We start from the raw sequence: 19,789 nt of genomic DNA, 5'->3' as shown, positions 1-19,789 counted from the left end.
AGTGTAATAATGCTTTTGAAAGTCTTAAAAATGAAGATTCTAGACCTTAAAAAATGCCTGTAAAGGTACTAGGAAAAAAATCCAGAAAGTTCTAAATGCAAAAACTCCTGGACAGTAAACAATTACAAGCATGTTCTTGACAATCAGGCCAGAAATTGAGACTATTCAAAGACAGGATAAGTAAAAATTCTTAGAAATCGTACCCCAAGATTTCTAGTAATAATGAAAGAATATTCCTGGGTAGCACACAATCTGTGGAAAACACATCTGACTATTTCAAAAAAGTACTGGGGGAAATTCCTAGTATAACCCTTCAAAGACCACCTTGGCATCATTCCTTTCTAATGCATCTCTTTAAGGTTTCCTCAGCTTTTCCACACCTGTGTGAAATCCCAGAACCTCTGCGCTGGCCTCAGGACATCTTCACACTTCTTGAGGGTGGGTGTCCTGCCCTTGCCATCGTCCACCAGGCATTTGGAGTCGGGCAGGAAGGCGGTGGAGCCCAGCGGCCCCAGCTGCAGGACACCTTCCGAGCTGTAGCGGACGAGCTGGGGAGAAAGGAGAATTCTGAGCCCTTTGTGCTTCTGCACGCTGCTCAAGGGCAAAGCTTGGCACTGCTGGTGTTGGAACTCAAAATGTCTCTCAGACATTTCTAGAGGTTCCAGGCCTTGGAAGCATTTTAGGCCCCGGCAGGCAGCTGCAAACAGCTGTGATTTTGAGTTTGAGCCATGGAATGAGTTACCAACTTTGGAGGTGGAACAAGCAGTCACAAAGGGTTAGATAGTATAGTAGAGGGGAGAATTTTTTAGTATTGTACAGGGGGGTTTTAGCACCTGTACAGAGGGGTTTTTACTTTGTACATGGGGGTCAGAAGTTCTAAGATGGAGGAAAGTGGGCTGATCCTGTTCTTCCTCCTTCTTCTTCCTTGCCTCCATATTCTTGGTGATGCTGGCACTTGTGGATTGGTTTAGAGTAGAAAAGCACTTTGTAATATAGGTAGTAGGTATTGGGGAAAAACTGTAAAAATATAATACGTAATATATCATATAAAAGAGAGCAGCAGCCCTGGGCAGAGAGGGAGAAGAAGAAGGCACCAGACAGTGAGGGTGTCAGGTGTGTGTGTCAGCACAGCCTGAGAAGAAAATCTTTTAGATAATTAGAAATAAACTGCCTTGAGACAGGACACCAAGAGGCTGAGGAGTTTTTCTTTGGAAGCACGGGTTGGAGGAGAGACTTTTCCACCACACGAGACCCCTGACCAAACCCGGGGTTCTCACAGTTGGTAAAACCTAGAACACAACATTCCCTTCTCCCACACTTCTGCTCCCCACCCACAATGTCCCTGCAAAAAGGGCAATCAAGGAAGTGAAGTAATCCATATGTAAATCGTGCCCACTCAGCAGGAGTTGATTTAACAAGGACACGATGTCAATTTTGTCATGCAGTTTGTTCTTAAGAGCTCTGGTAGAGGCTATTGATAGCAACAAGTCTAATTAGTTTTTGTAAATAAACATTACTGAAAAAAAAAATCCAACCATGCAAACAGTATCCAAAAATATGAGAGGAAAAAAAGAAACCATGAGGGAAATGGCAGTAAATTTGCTAACATATGCTTCAGGCCTACATAATAAAGAATGACACTGTGGTATTTCAGTTTTGTGTAAAGCACATTAAAGTGAAAATGCACGATGCTAATTTGGCAGCAGGCCAACACGTCAAATCAGACTTATCTACTTCTCACTTCTGTGCTTAAACCCAGAGTCATTAAACCAGCACAATATTTTGCCCTTCTTACTCTGAAAGTGCAACACCCAGGTGCCAAAAGACTGCAGAGTGGAGCCAGCTACGTGGCTTGTGTGCTGTCAGACTGGATGCTGCAGGGTGAGGATCTGAGCCACCAAAGAAGTGCAATTACCACCCAGGAAATTCACTGCCTGTCTGGTCCTGTTGCTGTTATATGGCTGAAATTACTTAACAAGAAAGAGAAGGAAGGTCAGAAGTGCCTGCCATTTACTGGATGCCACTGACCAGTGTGTGAGATATCATTAAGAGTCAATCAAAAAAACTCAAATTAGAGTCTGGCTTTCTACTGCCATCCTTATTAACCTCAGAAGAATCATGCTGTGAATAATCATTTCTTGCTGGTGGCAAAAAGAACATGGTCTACTTGCTCCCAGACCAGATGCTCTTTGACATAGTATGTGTTCATTTTCCCACCTGCCACTTCTGTTCAGAGCAGCCATGTGAAGCACAGAGGTAGAGGAGAGCCTACATCAGAGAGATAACCACATGAGGATGCTCTGGATATTAATGGTGTCTTTGTCATGGGCCAGTCTGTAAACACTTAATCAAGACACTTTTGGGATTTTTTTCCACTCTGAGGTTAGGAGTGACATATGTAAAATAAACTCAAGCAAGCAAAGTAATTCAAAATATGAAGGGACTGCCAGGTCAGACAAATTAACTTTGTTTTTTCACATAAAAAGGAGCTGGGGAAAAAAAATACAAATCAAACATAACACTTCATCTTTTTTTTTTTTTTTTTTTATAAAATCAGTCTGTATATTTCACACTTCTATTTAATGGATTTTCAGCAGAATCCAAATTAACTTCAAGTATGGCTGAAACACTGATCAGAAAATGTATTCATCTTGCATTCTTTATTATCTCTCTGTAGTCCCAAAATACTGCCCCACAAGCTTGTTGGCTTTGCCTGAGGTAGATAATCAGAAGCACTGTTTATAGTGGGCTATGTGCTCTGTAGGATAGGATTGATTTTCTTTTTTGAGATGAGCAGCATTTTCTGTACTGGTATTAAAATGGTCTAAAACATTCTTTATCATCAGTAGGCAGAGTTATATGTGCTCTGTAGCACAGTGGCCATGCACTTGGTCACAGAGCAGCCTGTCAAAGCAGAAAGTACCAGTCCAGCTTAGGCTTTAGAGGTGGAAGATACATTAACTCTATTCTAAACTATCTGCAGTATTGAAAGTGGCAGTTTGTGTCACAGCTCAACAGGGTCAGGGATGGCTCGGTGCAGGAAATTGTTATCTATACAATCTTGAGACAAATGGAACAGCATGGGCCTAATTTCCTGAATTTGCACTTTCTGTCAAGTTTTTATGGCTGTTCCAAACTGAACTTAGGCTTATTCCACAATAAAATAAAAATCTAAAAAACCCACCCACAAAGAATTATCTCAGTTCAGACCATATTACATAGGAAAGCTGTAGAGCCTGCTTCTGCGAAATCAGACCAGAAATTAAGGTTCAAGAAACTACTATATTATTAATAACATCTCTCTCCAAAGAATTCATATCTTAAATTCCTAGAGACAATATAAGGTGTGAAAATAAAATTAGCATTAAAATAAGTTGCTTATTACTATAGGCTAGAAAGCAGGAACTGGGATACAGCCAATTAAAATTGTACCTCTTGTGTTCAAACTTGATCTTAAGTGTCACTAACATATCCACAAAGAAATAATTCCTATTTATTTTAGGACTGTGAACATGAGACACCATGTCAAATCCATTGCCAGTGCCAACCAGCCAAAATCAAATTACAAAGTTCCCTTTGTTACGAAATATGAAATCTTATGAATTAAAAAAAAAAAAAAAATCTGTGCAGGCTTTGATGGGCTGAGATCCTTAGATATCCACACACTCCAAATTGCCAGCTGCAGTACAGAAGCACACTTTTATACATCACATTGGGATGGACCTTCACTCAGCTTTTCTCTTTCATCTAGGAAGAGCTGGAGGATTCAAATGACACTGAAACTAAGAGCTTAAATACTCAAGATCTAATCCTGATACCATCTGCTATACTGATGTATAGGAAAGTTTTCCCTTCAACATTCAGAAATCTGAGCAGAAAGCAAAAGATGCCAAAGGTTGTTTATCAAGGCCACCACACCTGAATCAAAAATAGTCAGTGCTGCTGCCTATGGAATATGATCCTCCAGGAATATTAATGTGGTAAGAAAATGGCAGCTTTAAACTGGAGGGTTTGACTTCAAAAACATTTATTCCTGCTAATTTCCAGTCCAGTGAAAAAAAACACCAAATGATTGCAGGTAATTTTTTGTAGGAAACAGTTTCTAGGATGGGCCTGGTAGCTTTGACACTAAATTTAACCTCTCTCTCTTACTCTTGTTCTCCAGGCAAAAGGAAATCTTTAGTGGTTCCTCAGTCCTGCAGTTAAGGCAAGCTGTCAGCTCACACAGGAACAGCGAGTGATGCAGGAATCCCAAACACCCTACATCTCCAGAATACCTGTCCCCTCAAGGCAAACAAAGATCACAGCTTATCAAACTTCCATGATTGTTCCAGAATCCCACCCACTGCTTCCTGCAAGTGGAGAAACCACCTGTGCATCCACCCTGCTGCCCTGCACACAAATCTGGGCAGCCACAGCTCTACCCAGCAAAATGTGAAATACCTGCCCTCTAGCAACAGTTTAAGCAGAGCCTTTCATCCTCTCTCACTCTATTTGTGTAGCTGCAGCCCCAGGAATGCGAGCAGGGAGCTCTCCCCCCCTCTGGCTGTTCTCAATGCAGAGGGAATTCTCTCTCTGACAGCTGCAGGGCTTCTCCTCTCTCTGCTGTGAGAGGGAAGGGAGGGTGGACAAGGAGGCTGCTCACCATTCTACCCCAGGAAGCCATTCCATTACTTTCCCCTCTCTTTCACACACCATATAATCAGCCCCACATTATGGCATTCAAGGCAGACTCAGACAGGGAATATTTCCCCTGGGGCTGTGTAGTGTTCTCAGAGGGCTCAAAATCTGCATGTCCTATAACCATTCTATGAAGCTTCCAGAACAACATGTTCTACTTTTGGGGGCATAGTATCTGTCCTCACAACCCCACTTTTTTTTTTTTTTTTTTTTTTTTAATTTTTTTTACAACAAATGTGTATAGAATCACTGGGCTTTACAGCTGATTGTACAACGGAGGCCACACACAGAGGCAGAGCAGTTCAAGACTCCAAATATATTCCTTTATTTACAAATCTTCTGTAGCACTCGACTGTTTCTCCCAGTAGTATTTGCAAACATTTTTCCCTGAAAGCCATTAGACTCAAACTCCAGATCCAATGAACACATATAAAAAAGACAGTGCTGTAAAATGGGTTTTGAAATCAACTCAGAATGATGCAAAACCTTGTCTGGATATTCTTAGCTGTTAGCTTACAATGACTTAGTTCAAGTCAAACTCATTAAACTAAATTGATGTAAACTCAGGCGAAATGCATTCCAGAGCATCCATAAAAGAGCTTGTCCCTGTTTGAATAAAGAAATTTAAAAGCTGATATCATTAGAAAGATCTGATTTATCATGGTGAAAACTGGTCTTGAAAATACACATAGGGAAAGGCAGTCACAGTGGAGTGATTTTATTTTGCCACTGTAATGCAGGACAACAATATCCAAGGGAAACAGAAGAGTAAGACATAGAGAAAAGAACATTTTATCATAGATTAACAGTAATCTTATTCCTAATTCAGCTTTCTTTAAACACCTGCCTGACTTGGGTGGGTTTCAGGGGAACCACGTGTACACTAAAATGACTGGCAATGTGTTTGTCAGAATTGAAGAGTATGAAAAACAAATAAGGCTGTAGCTAAACAGGGAGAGGCCTTCACACTGGTAGGACATATGAACACCAGTGATAACCCTACTGGGGAAAGGGAGCTCCATATTTATATGAATTTATATTCAGTAGGCATGTACAAATAATCTAAATCTCGGCTCAGTAGGGGTATTTTATGTTCTATGCTTGAGATGAAAAATGTCAGAAATGGAAAGCTAAATGCAGCAGACAACTATGCTCACCCAGGCTGATTCAAAGAGGGGCTTTAAAAATGTTTATTTAATATATTAAAACTCTTGCTGTCAACACCTTTCATGCTATGTGCTTGAATATCCTTGATTACGGTTTGTGCAGCTGTGGTTCTCTCACTGAATTAATTTTGTAAATTGTGGTGAGATTATAGAAGTTTTCCAGCTGTGTAATCATTAATTAACTTGGCTGCATTTGAGTGGCTCCAACTCATGCTTGTCTGTGAAATATTCAACTTAGATAAAACATCACCTCTGCCTTCACTTGGTGTTTCTTGCAGAATGAAAATTCTTTTCCAGTTTTTTTGTTGGTTTGTTTGTTTTAAATTCACTGTAACTTATGCCCCCCTCTATTTTCTTCCTGCGAAGCCTACTCTGTGAAACAGGAATAATGGAGGCAAACAAGTAGGTTAAGGACTTAAATTGCAAAATAAATTACAGTCAGAACCATTTATTTCATTACTCTTCTAAGTGCTGGCACACTATGATAGAGATTAGATGTTGCTAAGGGACTTTCAGGAAGGACTTAAATTTGCAACTTTCTGTTCCGATTAGGATGGAGCAGGAGAGCCTTGACATCTCTAATGAGAGTCTTCTTGAGAAGCTAATTTACATCTATTTAAGCAATGCTATTTTGTTACCTTATTCACAGGCTGCTCCTTCCACCTCTACTAGGAGAGTGTCAGTCAAATACTCCATAATGACCCTGCCAAAGGTGGACATTGTGGCAGTAGGAATTACTGTCTGTCTCACTTTGCCTCCGTGGTGAAGCACAAGCCAGGGCTCCCAATCAATATATCCATGACTGAACCTCAGATAATTGTTAAGCCTGATAAGGTCAGAGTTTATTTACATGTGAGAATGTTCATTAATATTGTTTTGATTCAGATGCTACTTCAAGAGAAACAAGAATTGCATTTCAGAAAAAGCTCAAGTCCTGGATTTAAAAAATAGTCAACTTGTGTAAGTAAAATCACTATGAGCATGGGAAGAAGAAATGTCATTTTTAAATCTTCAGACATCTGAAAGAAAATAATAATATGCACAGTGACTGACAAAAAAAAGAGAAGTCTTCTATTTTAGAAAAGTCTTGGAGGATATTCTTAATTCCCTTTGAAGTTGATGTTAAATATGTGCTTAACTTTTATGCCTACTTGGGGCATCAAATCAGCAGCTTGATAAATAATTTCTGCCCAGGAGCCTGTTGGACCTAGGAACAGTTAAATTAAAGAGGTACCATGAATAACTCATGTCATAGCAAGAAATGCTCACTCACACAGACTAACTAAATTAATTAATCTTCAGTGGATCCCTGTTATTTAAACAAAGTAACGTGATACTTCTGATTTCCTAACTGGCAACTTCCAAGTATGGATTCACATGATGGACAATCTTGGAAAAGGCACCTGACAAGACTGGAGTAAGCCAGACAATTTCCTTGCAGCTCAGGAATTATACTGGCAAACTCAACCAAATACATCCACTTACTTAATTTCTTCTGAATATTCTCTAAATTCAAGGTTTCTCACTCATGATGGGATTTTCACCATTTACCTGGGAGGACATTCCATGGCATGGATAAAGGATGGCTTTGTCATCCTCTTCAGCCCCCTGGTCCAGGCAGTAGCCACTGGCTTTGCTGTTCCGCACCTGTAACCAGATCAGAATGAAAACACTTCAGCTGGAAATAAATCCCTATTTTAACCCAGTCCAGCTAAATCTCAGCTGTGCTGCAGCTCCTGAGAAAAGTACTATGTAAAACTGCTCTCTGAGAGACACATTCTTCTCCTTCAGCTGTGACAGGGTGCCAGCAGTGAATCTGCTCCAGGAAAAGACATTATTTGGACAACCTGCTGTCTTTACACATCTTGGGTCACAGGTCCATTTTTGGCAATTACTCAAGGATTAGAACTTCCTAAAATTCACCCTAAGAAAGCCAGGCCAAGTTTTGCTCCAAATTGCCTATGTACAAACATAAATTTTGACCCTGTATATTGAGAATGTGGCTTTATAAACAGAATAGGAGCTTCCCAGGACTGGTGTTGGATGTGACATGCTTTTGTTTCTTCCTATTGCCGATATAAAAAAAAAAAAAGCATGTGAAAATTTTTATCTGAACTGAAAATATAGTACATTGTTATGTACAGAAGTGACATAAAGCACATTTTATGAAAGGGCACAGGTTCAGAGATCCAAGGAAGTAAAAAATTTCTGTGCCTCCCTAGACAAGAAGAATTTACAAGTCTATAAAAACTGTGATAGAGCTCTTGTGCTCTTGTGAAAACCCTTCCAGCCTTCCTCTTGAGGCTGGAAGCATTACACGCATATTTTGAACATAGAAAAGCTTTAGAGATATCATAAACAAGAAGTTATTTAGACAGACACCTCAAAAGACTCAGCAGGTCAATTTTGGTTTAGACTGTAAAGTACCTGTCTGGCCACCCCCATAATCTAGAAACAGCAGCAGCATAAGGTGTCAGAAAAAAAAAAATCAGTATCTATTCCTTCATATTATCATGTACAAACATAACAGGAAATCCAATTGGATAAGGGGGCCCACTAACAACTAAATTTCAGGAGGTTTATTTTATTGCTTGGGTGCTATAAAGGCTAAAGAAGATGAAGACAGCTTTATGAGATGGCTTTTAAAAAATGGGAATTGAGTCACTAGGAAATATATTTTTACTACTGTTTCAATCTGTTTCACATCTACTCAATACATTTATTTTCCTTGAAACTCACAAAGATCCAGACATCCTTTCCTCCAGGAAAATAACCAGAAGAGAAAGTACTTTACAACAAGCTTGATGTCATTAGAATGAAGCCTAAAACCTAGGTTGGTTAATAAAAGGTAAATACCTTGTGTGGCTCTATTCTATTAAAAATGTTAAAGAATTTGGTATTTGCATCACTGAACTTCCTGTTTGACTCAAGAACTTTCTATGTGGCAGTTCAAGAGGAACAAAATTTATTTTAGAGCCCAGATTGCTCAGGGTCTGGTAGAATTGACATAACATTGGCACTTCTGCCAATGTTTTTCACTGTTAATGACCTTCTCAGAGCTGACAGATACCAACAGCTCCTCTTGAACTTACTCAATGTCTTTTCTCAGTTCCTGATGGGGATAGTTACATTAGGATGCAAAGTGATATTATGGAATAAAACTTGCACTTTGTATCAATGTCTCAAGTGCCTGACTTATTTTTATATGAAGTCAATCAAATGGAAAAGAAAGGAACAGTCTCCATTTAGTTGTCTTATGGGAAAATACATTGCCTTCGTATTTAATTATAGTGCATGTAGACAATTATTTGAGCTCTGCTGACCACTGAGGCTTTCTTTATGATGTCTGTGGCATCTTGTTTGTGGAAATGATTGCCTCAAACTTATGTCTCAGTGTTTATTATGAGAGCCAAGGAGGTTGTGTGTAATTGTCAGTAAGGACAACTTCATCTGTGCCACAGCACATATCGTAGTTGAGATGGCCACGATACACAGTCACTATACAATTTCAGAAGGCTTTTAGCATTTGCCCAGAGTAACATCATATTACTTGAGAAGTCTGCAAGCATCTGCCCTTCTTGTTCTTTAGCCCAACCTTTTATAGCCTCATGTTCATGTTTTACACCTGTGTGCCCTCTGCTCCCTTTGGTCAGCACACCTGGGCACCCCATGGCTCACAGCTGTGCCCACTGGGGGTGAGGCTGGGCTGCAGCCCCGCTCCCACTCACCACAAACTCTGTGCCTACAACCTGCTGTCCTCCCACAAAAGGAATGAGGCTTCTCAAAGCTCCTTAGTGTTGATTACAAGGAGAGGAGAGCATTTTTGTTGCCACTGCTGTGCTGATGTGTAATTGCTCTGCACACCCTGATGGGCAGCTCTGAAGGCAGAGTGCAGCTGGGATGTGTTTCCAAAGGCATGCTGTACCTCTCCATAAGTGACTGTGTTATTGTAAACCCTCATCTCAGGGTACACGTTCTCCAAGTACCACTTAAAGCTCCGGCACTGCAGTCGCTGTCGCAGAGCGATTCTTTCAGAAACATCTCCAAAGTCAACTCCAGGGTTCTGCAAAATAAAAAAAGAACTCTCACTGCACTGGCTTTATGGTTGCTATCTTTACTGAAATCAAACTGGAGTTAATTTTGTATACCCAGCTGTATACAGCTTGTATAATTTTGTATACCAAGCTGTATTTTCCTCTTTTTCTTCTTTTGTTGTAAGCAGCAGCTCATGAAACAGCTGCTGTTGAGTGCAGACAATAAATATTAATGAAAGCCAGTGGAAAAAAGGAGCATAAAGAACAAGCAAAACCCCAAAATAAATCAAAATAATAAGAATACAATAAGAATGTTGTTACTTACAGCAGTTCTAAGTGTTTGCAATCAATCCTGAAGCCTTTGCTTTCAGATTCATTTAGAATTTAGGCAGTAATTCTGATCTAAAATATGGCAGCTTGGTCATGCTTTACTCCAGTAAGAGATTTGAGTATTCAGTAAAGTAAATGATGTCAGAACAGATCTGTTAAAACTTCAAAGCAAAGCTGCTTAAAAATCATTAAGCTCCACTAAGCATTCATATAGCCCAGCATTCAGTTTTCACTAGAACTGGAGCTCATTTGCAGACTTGAGCTACAGAATGCCATTAAACTCAAAACCTTTATAATTCTTCTTCAGAATTTAATTCATATTTAAATACAAATCCCATGAAAGACACAAACTGGAAGATTCAAGTTAATATGAGCAAAATCAGCCATTTAAAACTGGTGGGTCCTGAGTTAGAGTCTGTTGATTTAAAGAGTTATAAATCATCACAGTTCAACATTAAGACAGTAAGAGTTACCTCATGCAAAAACCTTTTCTGACACTATATTAATCAAATGGACTGCAACTGGGGAGTTTTGCATGAGATCTCTCTGAAGTGCCTTGTGCTTTTCCTCCAGAAGAATATCTGTACATTTTACAGATTGTTTCTAATGCAGGGTTCCAAGACAGCAGCAAATCTTAGCTCAGGGTTTATTAAGATCTCCAACAGATGCCTGGTTTTCAGGAGAGAATACAAGTGTAATACTGAACAGGTTTTCCTATTTGCCACATAAAGAGTTCGCTGTGCTCACTGCTGCTTGCTGATGCAGGCTCTGTCAGGGGCCCTCAGTGCAGCATCCATTCAAATGAATGTTAATTTACGTAGTACTTGAGACTGCGTGGAAGCAGAGCAATCCTCTGAGGCACTCAGTGCAATAAATCATCCAATGTAAGATTCCTTTATCACTAAAATTGTCGAGGAATAAATCATAAGTGGGGATGTACCAAGTATTTGGTTAACTGGAATAAAGGTGTGCTGACCCGCTGCTGAAGGTTATAGGAACACGATCTTGCAGGTGTGCCCAAGACCATCTGCTGATCTAGAAAAACATTATGCTCACATTCTCAATTACCTGTGAGTTGTGAAAAAGATGGTGGGGAAGAAGAGTTTATGTGGAGAAGAATATAAGTTACAGAAGAGTTAATCTGGTTTTGTGGTATGGGAAAATGCATATGTTTTACCTGCCTCTTTTCTGCCCCATTTTGAAATGAGGCAATACAGTGCCTTTTTTGCAGTGCTGTTTCTACAAGAGCAGCAATGAAAACAAATTGAGCTGTGCTCACCCTCTGTGCCAGCTGCAGTCACCATGGAGAGGTTACAATGTGATGGCACAAGAATGAGGTGTCCACAGGATTTACTTTGTGGACATATTCTCTTTAACCAGCTAGCAAGGTTTCTAGTTCCCCTGCAGAAGGCTTTTGTGATGGCTTATGCCAAAAGTACAGTACTTTTGTAATCTGTATTGAATACTACAGTGAATAATGTAATGAACACTAACAGCAGCTTCCTTTTCCTGAGAGCTAATAGGCTTTTTTTATGATGCACATTTTATCAATCAATCAATTTATTTTATGAAAAAAATTTTTTAATGTTCAGTACTTCTGCTGATTTTATGTCTTTTATTGTAGATATGCCTGGTTTTTTTTAAAACCTCTGCTGCATAGCTCAGTGCAGAAAACTGCATCAATAAGTAATCTCAGAGAGATTAAAGGAAATCATGTTTTGGTGTAAATGCTTATTTAAATATCATCTTTTCCCAGAATTCATTTGCACATGTCATAAGACAAGCAATTTTACAGAGGATAGTTTTTCATCTCCTAATTGAAAACTGACCATTTTAGCAAGTGTATTTTATGTGTGCAGACAGGGCCAAAATGCCCATAAATTTTTAATGGACACTGCTCTGTCTTCCTCCTACCGTCACAGAAATCTTGTGTGGAAAAAGTGATGCAGTATTGCCTTTTCTTAAGGCAAAATAATTCTCTGCAATTACCTCTTGTGCCAAAAGAAGTCACCAAAAACACATTTCAGAAACCTTACACAGTGTGTCCAATATTGAACAGCAGCGAGTGAATTTAGAGCTGTGAAAATATCTGGCATATTCAGACATCAAACGGACAAGGAGGAAATGCTGCTCCTCCAGGTATGTGTATTCTAAAAACTGTAAGAGGAAAGAACAAAAATGGGGTTTCATGTATTAACTAGGTACCAAAATACGAGTAGATGGTTAGGACAGATTAAATCTAATGAAGCCTTTAACAAGACTCCATGACTTTGATGAACTCCAGGTCATAGCTGAATATTCCCAGACACATCTGGGTTTGTGTATTTTCCTGTTCTGGTAAGAACATTCCTGTTCCTGTTTGCTTCAGCTCTGGGCAAACTCCTGCTGTAAGGGTTAACTAAACCATCCTTACCTACAGATCAGTGTATGTTACCCCTCAGCTGCTCTCCCTGTGCCCCTTCACGTGAATAATTTGGATGCAAACACAGCCAAGGAACACAGCAACAGCCAGCTTCCACCTGGCTGGGATAGAACATAAAACTCTTTCCTTCAAGAATTATTCTCACTGCAGATGTAGCATGTGGTATACTTATAGAACAAAGTGACAAATGGAACCTATAGTTTATCTAATATTTATATGACATGGATTCCTAGAGGCCCCCACACAGCATCTACAATTTGTATGCACAGTGAGAAGCAGAACGTGCCCACATTGCACCTCTCAGCCTGTGGACAATAAAGCTATTTAATGTCTGATTTTTTTATTGCATACTTCGTTTTTTATGCTGGTAAGGTCTACTGAGTCCCACTATGAATGATGATATTTATTTATGGACATTTCTGTTGTCCCCACCGTTGTGGCATATGAACACCTCAGAGTTTAACGGCGCCCCAAATTAACGACTTCTGGGGGAGCACATAAACCTGAGACATTTTGCTCTGGTTAAATTATAAATCTGTGTCACTGCATACAACAGTCAGGACTGAGTGCACAACTCAACTTAGACTGAGGATGGCAGATGGCAGAACTGTCCACACTGAGCGTGCAACAAAGCGCTTTCCCTGAGCTTAGCCCACTTCGTGCAGCTGTCGGAACACCCTTCACCTCCAAGAGCTAATTAGGAACAGCTTCGTGTTTCTGCCTCTGCTCAGGACAGAGTGTGAGCTGTACTTACTGCCATGGGGATGTTCCAGGCCATGTAGACGTGGGACTTGAAGTCGTCCATCCAGACCTCGGCGGCGCGCAGGGCGTTGCGCTTTGCATAGTAGTCGATGTCGTTGTTGTAGGGCTTCTTGGTGCGCTCGATGTGCGCCACGCGGGAGCAGGGCAGCACCTCCATGCTGCCCCCGCACTGCCACACCTGGGGGAGGCACAGAAAACAGCCCCGTGGATTCTTTTGCCCCTCCAGAAGCAATACAAGTGTCTCTTTGGAGGTGTTGAGTGTAGGGTGTTTGCTAGTGGGAGGTGAGGGCTGTTGAGCAGTTCAAAAGGAGCGCCCAGTGCTCCTCTTGCTGCACGTGGCAGGTGGGTCTCAGGGCATGCAGATGGCTACATTAGGTACATAAGTTTAGAAGCCATAAAGAGACAATCCTTCACCATAATATCTCTGTTTTCAGGCCAGGGACAAATTGTGAGGTATCAACCTCTGCCATGGGTGCTATTTTAATCTAATGTTTGTTATTGAAATTTCAACAAAAATCAGCTGTGCCATCTGGCTGTGTTTGACACATGAGTGGGGTACTGGAAAGGGCTCTAAGGTCACCCCAGAGCCTTCTCTTCTCCAGACTAAACATCTCCAACTCTCTCAGACTGTCTCCACAGAAGAGGTGCTCCAGACCTCTCATCATCTTATCTCTGTACCCCTGAGCTGATGAAGAGGGCTAAAAGGGGCTGAGTGCAGACTGTCACCCAGCCTGCCCAGACACCGTGGAACCCACACTGTGCCATTTTCTCCCTGCCAGTTGTTTACTGTCTGAACTCCATGGCAGGGGACAGTGAGGACTTGTCTCTTTGCATCAGCCAGATCTGGAGTGATGCAGGGTGAGGGAGGCTTATGGATTCAGCTCCCTCAGGTCTGCACCTAGTACTAGAGTCTGAAAATGAAAGATATTAAAATATAAGCAATAATTCAGTACTTTCCAAGGTTGCCTTTTACTGAGAATAAAAACACATTTCCATACAAGATGCATTCCAGAACTATACTGGGGCAGTTCTCCACCTAACCTGCCTTCTCAAGGACAAAGATAAAGTGCTTGGGAAGTGGAAAATAAAATCTCTGCTCTAGCTTTTCTTTTTTTAATACTTTGTTAGGTAATATTTACTTGCTGCTTTCCAAACAGTTCTGTAGTAAATCACTGGCCACTGAAATTTACATGTGATAAATGGAATACCCCGAAAAACACACTGCTCATAAATTTGGACTGACGTGTGCTGAGGGTTTCCAATGCAAAGAGGAAGTGCTACTAAAAAAAAAAAAAAAAAAAAAATTAATTGATTTTCACAATCAGAAGGAGAAATGAGCAGTGAACTTTAGTATACTGCTATTTGCCCAACCCAGCCTGGAAGTCAGCTATTTAATGCATAGCACATTTTTCTTTCTATTGATATGCCTAATGACCTTGTAACTCTTATGTAAGTATTTTGGTACCAAGGGCAAGTACATTATCTGAGCGACAGATTTATTTCCTTTGAATGCCAGTGCTCACACAAACGTGAAAACTAAAAGGTACTAAACTGCAACATCAAAGAAAACAGTTTAGCTCATCTGTAAATTCAACACAAATAGTTATTTATCAGTGATAACTTCTCCACAGATGAAATCCACAGGGAACACAGACACCTGGCTTTGAAGGAAGCACAATAAAAAAGGCAGCAGCAGCCTCAGGCCAGGTAACTCTGCCTGATCCTGGGGCTCAGCTCTCAGTAGGGTCTGCCTGTGGGTCACACCATAATCCCTTGGACTGCTTTCCACTGACACTCAGTCACTTCTTCCCTTTCCCCTGAGCCTGATTTTGCTCTTTAAAGAACCAACATCTGCTGAAGAGGAGGAAAGAAGGATGGAAACAGCCAGAAAATACTCAAGGAAATTTTTCTTTCTTAGAAGATGCTGAAATTTACCCCAAATTACTTGGTTTTTTTCCTGGAATTATGTAATTTTTAATACCAGAAGGGGCTGTTTCCCTGGATAAAAATGGTATTTCCAATCCCAAAGAAACAGAACTGGATGTAGAGCACAGGGAGCAAGTGTCAGAGTCCAGAGCATCCCTCTGGCTGCCCTGGATGACTCGAGCCCCTGACAGGCAAAGAGTCAGATATCTGTGTATCACCAGGTGAACATCATCATGCCACCGTTTCTCCACCTCCCAGACAAATGTCACAGCTCCTCAGCTGTGGTGATTTCTTTCCAGGCCACACAAGGTCTCCTGTTTCACTTCATGAGGATCAGGCGCTGTTCAGTGGAGCACAGACACAACTCAGTATCCTCACACCCTTTCAGCACATGGCAAAGTGCAGGGTGAAGATCTTGTATCCTTCCCTTCCAGCCCAATAATTACTTAAACTTAGACTAAACAGAAGAGTTTCTGTAGTGGAATCAAACATGTGCATCCAAAACTGGGCAAGATCCCAGCAGCTGAGAGCCATCATGTGAGATTTGGATGAATACTCGAGACTTGTGCTTGAAGGAGGAGGATGGGATGTTCTCACCTTCTCCTCTCTGGACACAGACTTGAAAGGCAGAAAACCATTCCCTGTCTGCTTCTAACAAAGGGTGAAAGATTGAGAGAATTTTACTGTATGAGTCAGGTGAGAGAGAGGTGACTCGGCCTGACCCTGAAACGGGTTGATTCTCCTCCTCTTTTCATTCTCAAAACTGCACTTAATGACCCATTCTAACAGTAGCAGACAACACATTTATTTCCACATCAAACTATGAAATTATGCCAGGAAAATAATTACATGCCTCTATAAAGCATTTATCAAGCAGGATCCTTAAAGTACCTTACTGGGGAAGCAAACTATTTCTAACTGTGAACATAAAATGATGCCCGAGGCCCTCCAAAAAGACACATTACAGGCAATCAGAGAAAACTGCCTTCCATATCTGTGGCTCATCTTCTGGGATAACAACACATTTCCAGCCAAGTTACTCCTCTCATATGGAGCTGCCAACAGTAAATGTGTGTCTTAAGGTCCATTTGCTGAGCTGGTGGAAGTGTTACAGCCTCTGAGCTGCTGCCCACAGGGCTGCACATTGCTGAAAATCCCACTCCACCTTCTTTTCCCACGTGGAGAGACAAATCCCTTAGAGCAAATTTTTTTTTCTTTGGCTTCACAGCATGAACTTATCAAACCTGTACTGTGGGGCAACAGCCCAGGCTCCACGGAAGGCCAGGAGCAGCAGCAAAGCAAAGCGTGTCCTCCTTGACTGGTACAGCTGAGCAGCCCAGGGACTCAGCTTTGCCTCCATGAGCATCACACTGTGCAACATTTTAAGACATGATCAAGTAATTCCAAGAGACACTCAATTTATTTGCTAATTGTAGCTAATTTCTAATTTCAGCACTGCTCTTTAGGCTGCTATAAACAAAATTGATGGCAATTTAAATGTTACCATAGCCGTGTTACCTTAGCATTTTTACTGCTAATTATCTCAATCAACTTTTCTATAAACAGACATATTAAGTATTGAGAAGAACAAGTACCCCCATCAGGAGTAAATTACAAACTGAGTGATTATGTTTGTGGCTTGCACTATAATGATTTACTGACACCAATTATTAGCTATTCCTGTACACCTGAGGTGTGGCTGTCCTACAGGAAAATGTTTATTTATGCAGCAGCCAGCTGGACATCACCTTTTATGCATCAGAGAAAATCTGACATGAGGCTGTGTCTTGTCTACCATGGCCTCAATTGTGCATCATCAAAGTTCTCTGAAAGTAGGTTGGGTATATTATTTAGAAAAGCTAATAAGGTGCTGAGCTTTAATTCTTGCCAAACAAGAATAAATTTTCCAAGGAAACACATTTTCCCACAAGTACCTTCTGCTGAAGATTGAAACCATCTTTATCAGGATTTTAAAAAATTAAAGGTAAAAAGAGCTAAACAAACCTGGCCACCACTCAGTAGGAAGCAGAGCTGGCCAGAGTGCTGGACTTATCAATTCCTAAATCTTGGCAATATACATAGAGAGAACATTGCTGATGTGTTCTCCTGCCCTGCAGGTGAGACCTGCTTCCAACAGCATCATGTCCTGCAGAGAGAATGTCAGAGCTCAGAAATATCCTGGGATTTAATATTTGCAATTTTTAGCATTTTAAAGATTATTCCTGGGATTTAATATTTGCCATTGGCAGGAGAGTGGCTGCAGCTCCCAAGAGGCTCTTCCCTCTCTATGGACTTGCTGCTCTGTAAATTGAATATCACATTATTGTGTACACTGAAGTGGCTGCACAGGGTTATTTAATTTGGTACAGATGATCTCACTACAAACAAAATCAATAGGTAAAAATAAAAAAAGGCATCAGTATGAAGGAACAGCTGGCGAGACAGTTTGAACTTTGAAAACCTAGACTGGAAGTAAAGATTGTGGTCCTTAAGAACTTTGTACCTCGCTGTGAATTTTGCAGTTTAAGCACCCTGGAGCTCAGTAAAAGAGAAAAAGAAAAGTCTCAGATTCTCTGTTACAACTCTTTTTCCATCAGACAGACCTTTGATTTAAGGAGCTGGAGAGATGAGGTATCCCAGACTGTGTAATAGTGGAAAGGACACTCCAGTGTGTGGGGGATTTGCCTCCAAATAAAGACTCTTGCCCAACACTTTTGTGCCCTCTTCATAGACACACCAGTTCCAAACATTCCTCTCAACACCACAGGTTTAGAGATGCCAAAGCAATTCCAATAGAGTGTGACCCAGGCATTTACAATATGTTGGTCTCCACCTTTCTTAAAACCTGACTTTTCCAAGAGAGCTGGGGTTAGTCCACTTTTCTAATAATACAGAACATTGAGGAATTAATGAAATTTTCAGTACCCTGAGGCTTTGAGCCCATTTTTTATAGGTAGCAATCTCTCTGAAGGTGTCACTGCACAATGTGCATGGGTGCTGTAGCAGCTTTGTGCTTTATCTGCTTCCAACAACTTTGGACATCTCAGTGACCCTTTCCTGAAAGGAATAATCACAGTCTGCATCTTCCAGCTGGAACAAAATGGAAGGAACCAGCTTCAAAACACACACATGGCAGCAGGGTGCCTCATTCCTGCTATACCCAGCAGAGGATGGCACCTGGCACTCGTGCCATGGCCCTGCCAGAGGCAGCATTTCAGATGTGGATGTTGTTCTGCACATCCTGAAACAAAATCCTGGTGCTGGAACAGGGCTCTGATGTTTTGTGGAGCAGTCCTGAACTCCACCTGAGCAGCACTTCACAGAAGTAGCCCTTCAGATTTCAAACTTTCTTTTCTGAGTGAAAGCAGCAGAAGAGTTGGAGGAGTTTTAAAAGCAGCTCAGATATCCCTGTTTTATGATATTCCACTGTGGGAATTCTAAAAAGTCAGGGATCTCAGGCTTTCTTTGATTTACAAGGTAAAGACTACCAGAAACAGATTTCTTCTAGACTGCCTACACACACCTACAGCAGGATTGGAAAAGATTTTTCTATGATGAAAGAATTTCCACATGTTTCAGAAATTTTGTTGGCCTAAGTTTTCAAGAATAACATCAATTTAAAATGTTTTAACTAACTGAAACACAAGCTCTTTGTTATATCTACCTGTGTTCCCCACAAAGGTTTTTCTGAAACTGAGTAACTGATGATTTTCAGAATATCTGCTTGGTGTTAAAAGCTTTTTCAATGTAAGATTTTATATATATATATATATATATATATATATATATATATATATACATATATATAAATCTGAAAGGTCAGTTTAAACTGAAAACACAAGCCTTTGTTATAAAAATAGAACAACACAATCTTTTGATAACATTAAAACCAGTATTTGCTGTCTAGAAATTTTGCCAAAGCACAGAGTGTTCAAAAGGAATATTTTTGGATCTGACAGAGGGATCAGATTGTGGTTCCTCGAGGTGACAAAAGTCTGATTTCTGACAGAGGTTGTAATACCTGAAGGGCAGGAGGACACGTAGTAAATTCACAACAGCAGGCACCACTGAGCCCTCTCCAGCCCCTGTAACAGCACAGTGTAAAATAAAACCCACGTGTACTGCAGGTACAGGAGAATTCCTACTCTGCTGAAGTCAAACAGAAAGGTAACTTAATTCTTAAAAACCTGCAGTTGTTTCAGTCTCTCTCTCCAGCCAGCCATGAACCAACAAGGTCTAAATCAGAAGCAACTCTTCAAAGTATATTTGAAAGACGACAATAAAATCCTTTCCCCTCTGAAGCATGGGAGCTCTGCACTTATCCTCCAGTCCTTAAGAGATGTGCCAGCTCTTCTAGTGCCCACATTAGAAACTGAAAATTAATAGGAATATAGTACATTTAGTGTTCTTGCATGTCTGATATTGATAGTTTATGTAGTTCACTGAAAACTGATCTTTCAAAGTAATTT

The 19,789-nt window shown here is 40.6% G+C and overlaps 1 protein-coding gene across 3 annotated transcripts in view; it reads right to left on the bottom strand.

Moving 5' to 3' along the window:
• The window catches only part of GALNT9 (polypeptide N-acetylgalactosaminyltransferase 9), a 133,996-nt gene that overhangs the window by 5,663 nt on the left and 108,544 nt on the right, over positions 1–19,789 (bottom strand). Inside the window, exons 7-10 of one of the 3 annotated variants that reach the window (XM_021544474.3) lie at positions 13,387–13,572; positions 9,772–9,909; positions 7,398–7,493; positions 381–548 (exon numbers count right to left, since the gene is read on the bottom strand). In XM_021544474.3, the coding sequence (XP_021400149.1) occupies positions 381–548; positions 7,398–7,493; positions 9,772–9,909; positions 13,387–13,572 (588 nt within the window). Of the gene's footprint in view, positions 1–380; positions 549–4,906; positions 5,287–7,397; positions 7,494–9,771; positions 9,910–13,386; positions 13,573–19,789 lie in introns of those variants that run through there. The other 2 variants (XM_021544476.3, XM_021544475.3) reach the window with 2 other exon arrangements.

This window comes from Lonchura striata, chromosome 18 (genome assembly GCF_046129695.1).
Source record: "Lonchura striata isolate bLonStr1 chromosome 18, bLonStr1.mat, whole genome shotgun sequence".
In the NCBI taxonomy this organism is placed as follows: Eukaryota; Metazoa; Chordata; class Aves; order Passeriformes; family Estrildidae; genus Lonchura; species Lonchura striata.
This window is presented reverse-complemented; position numbering and strand designations above follow the sequence as displayed.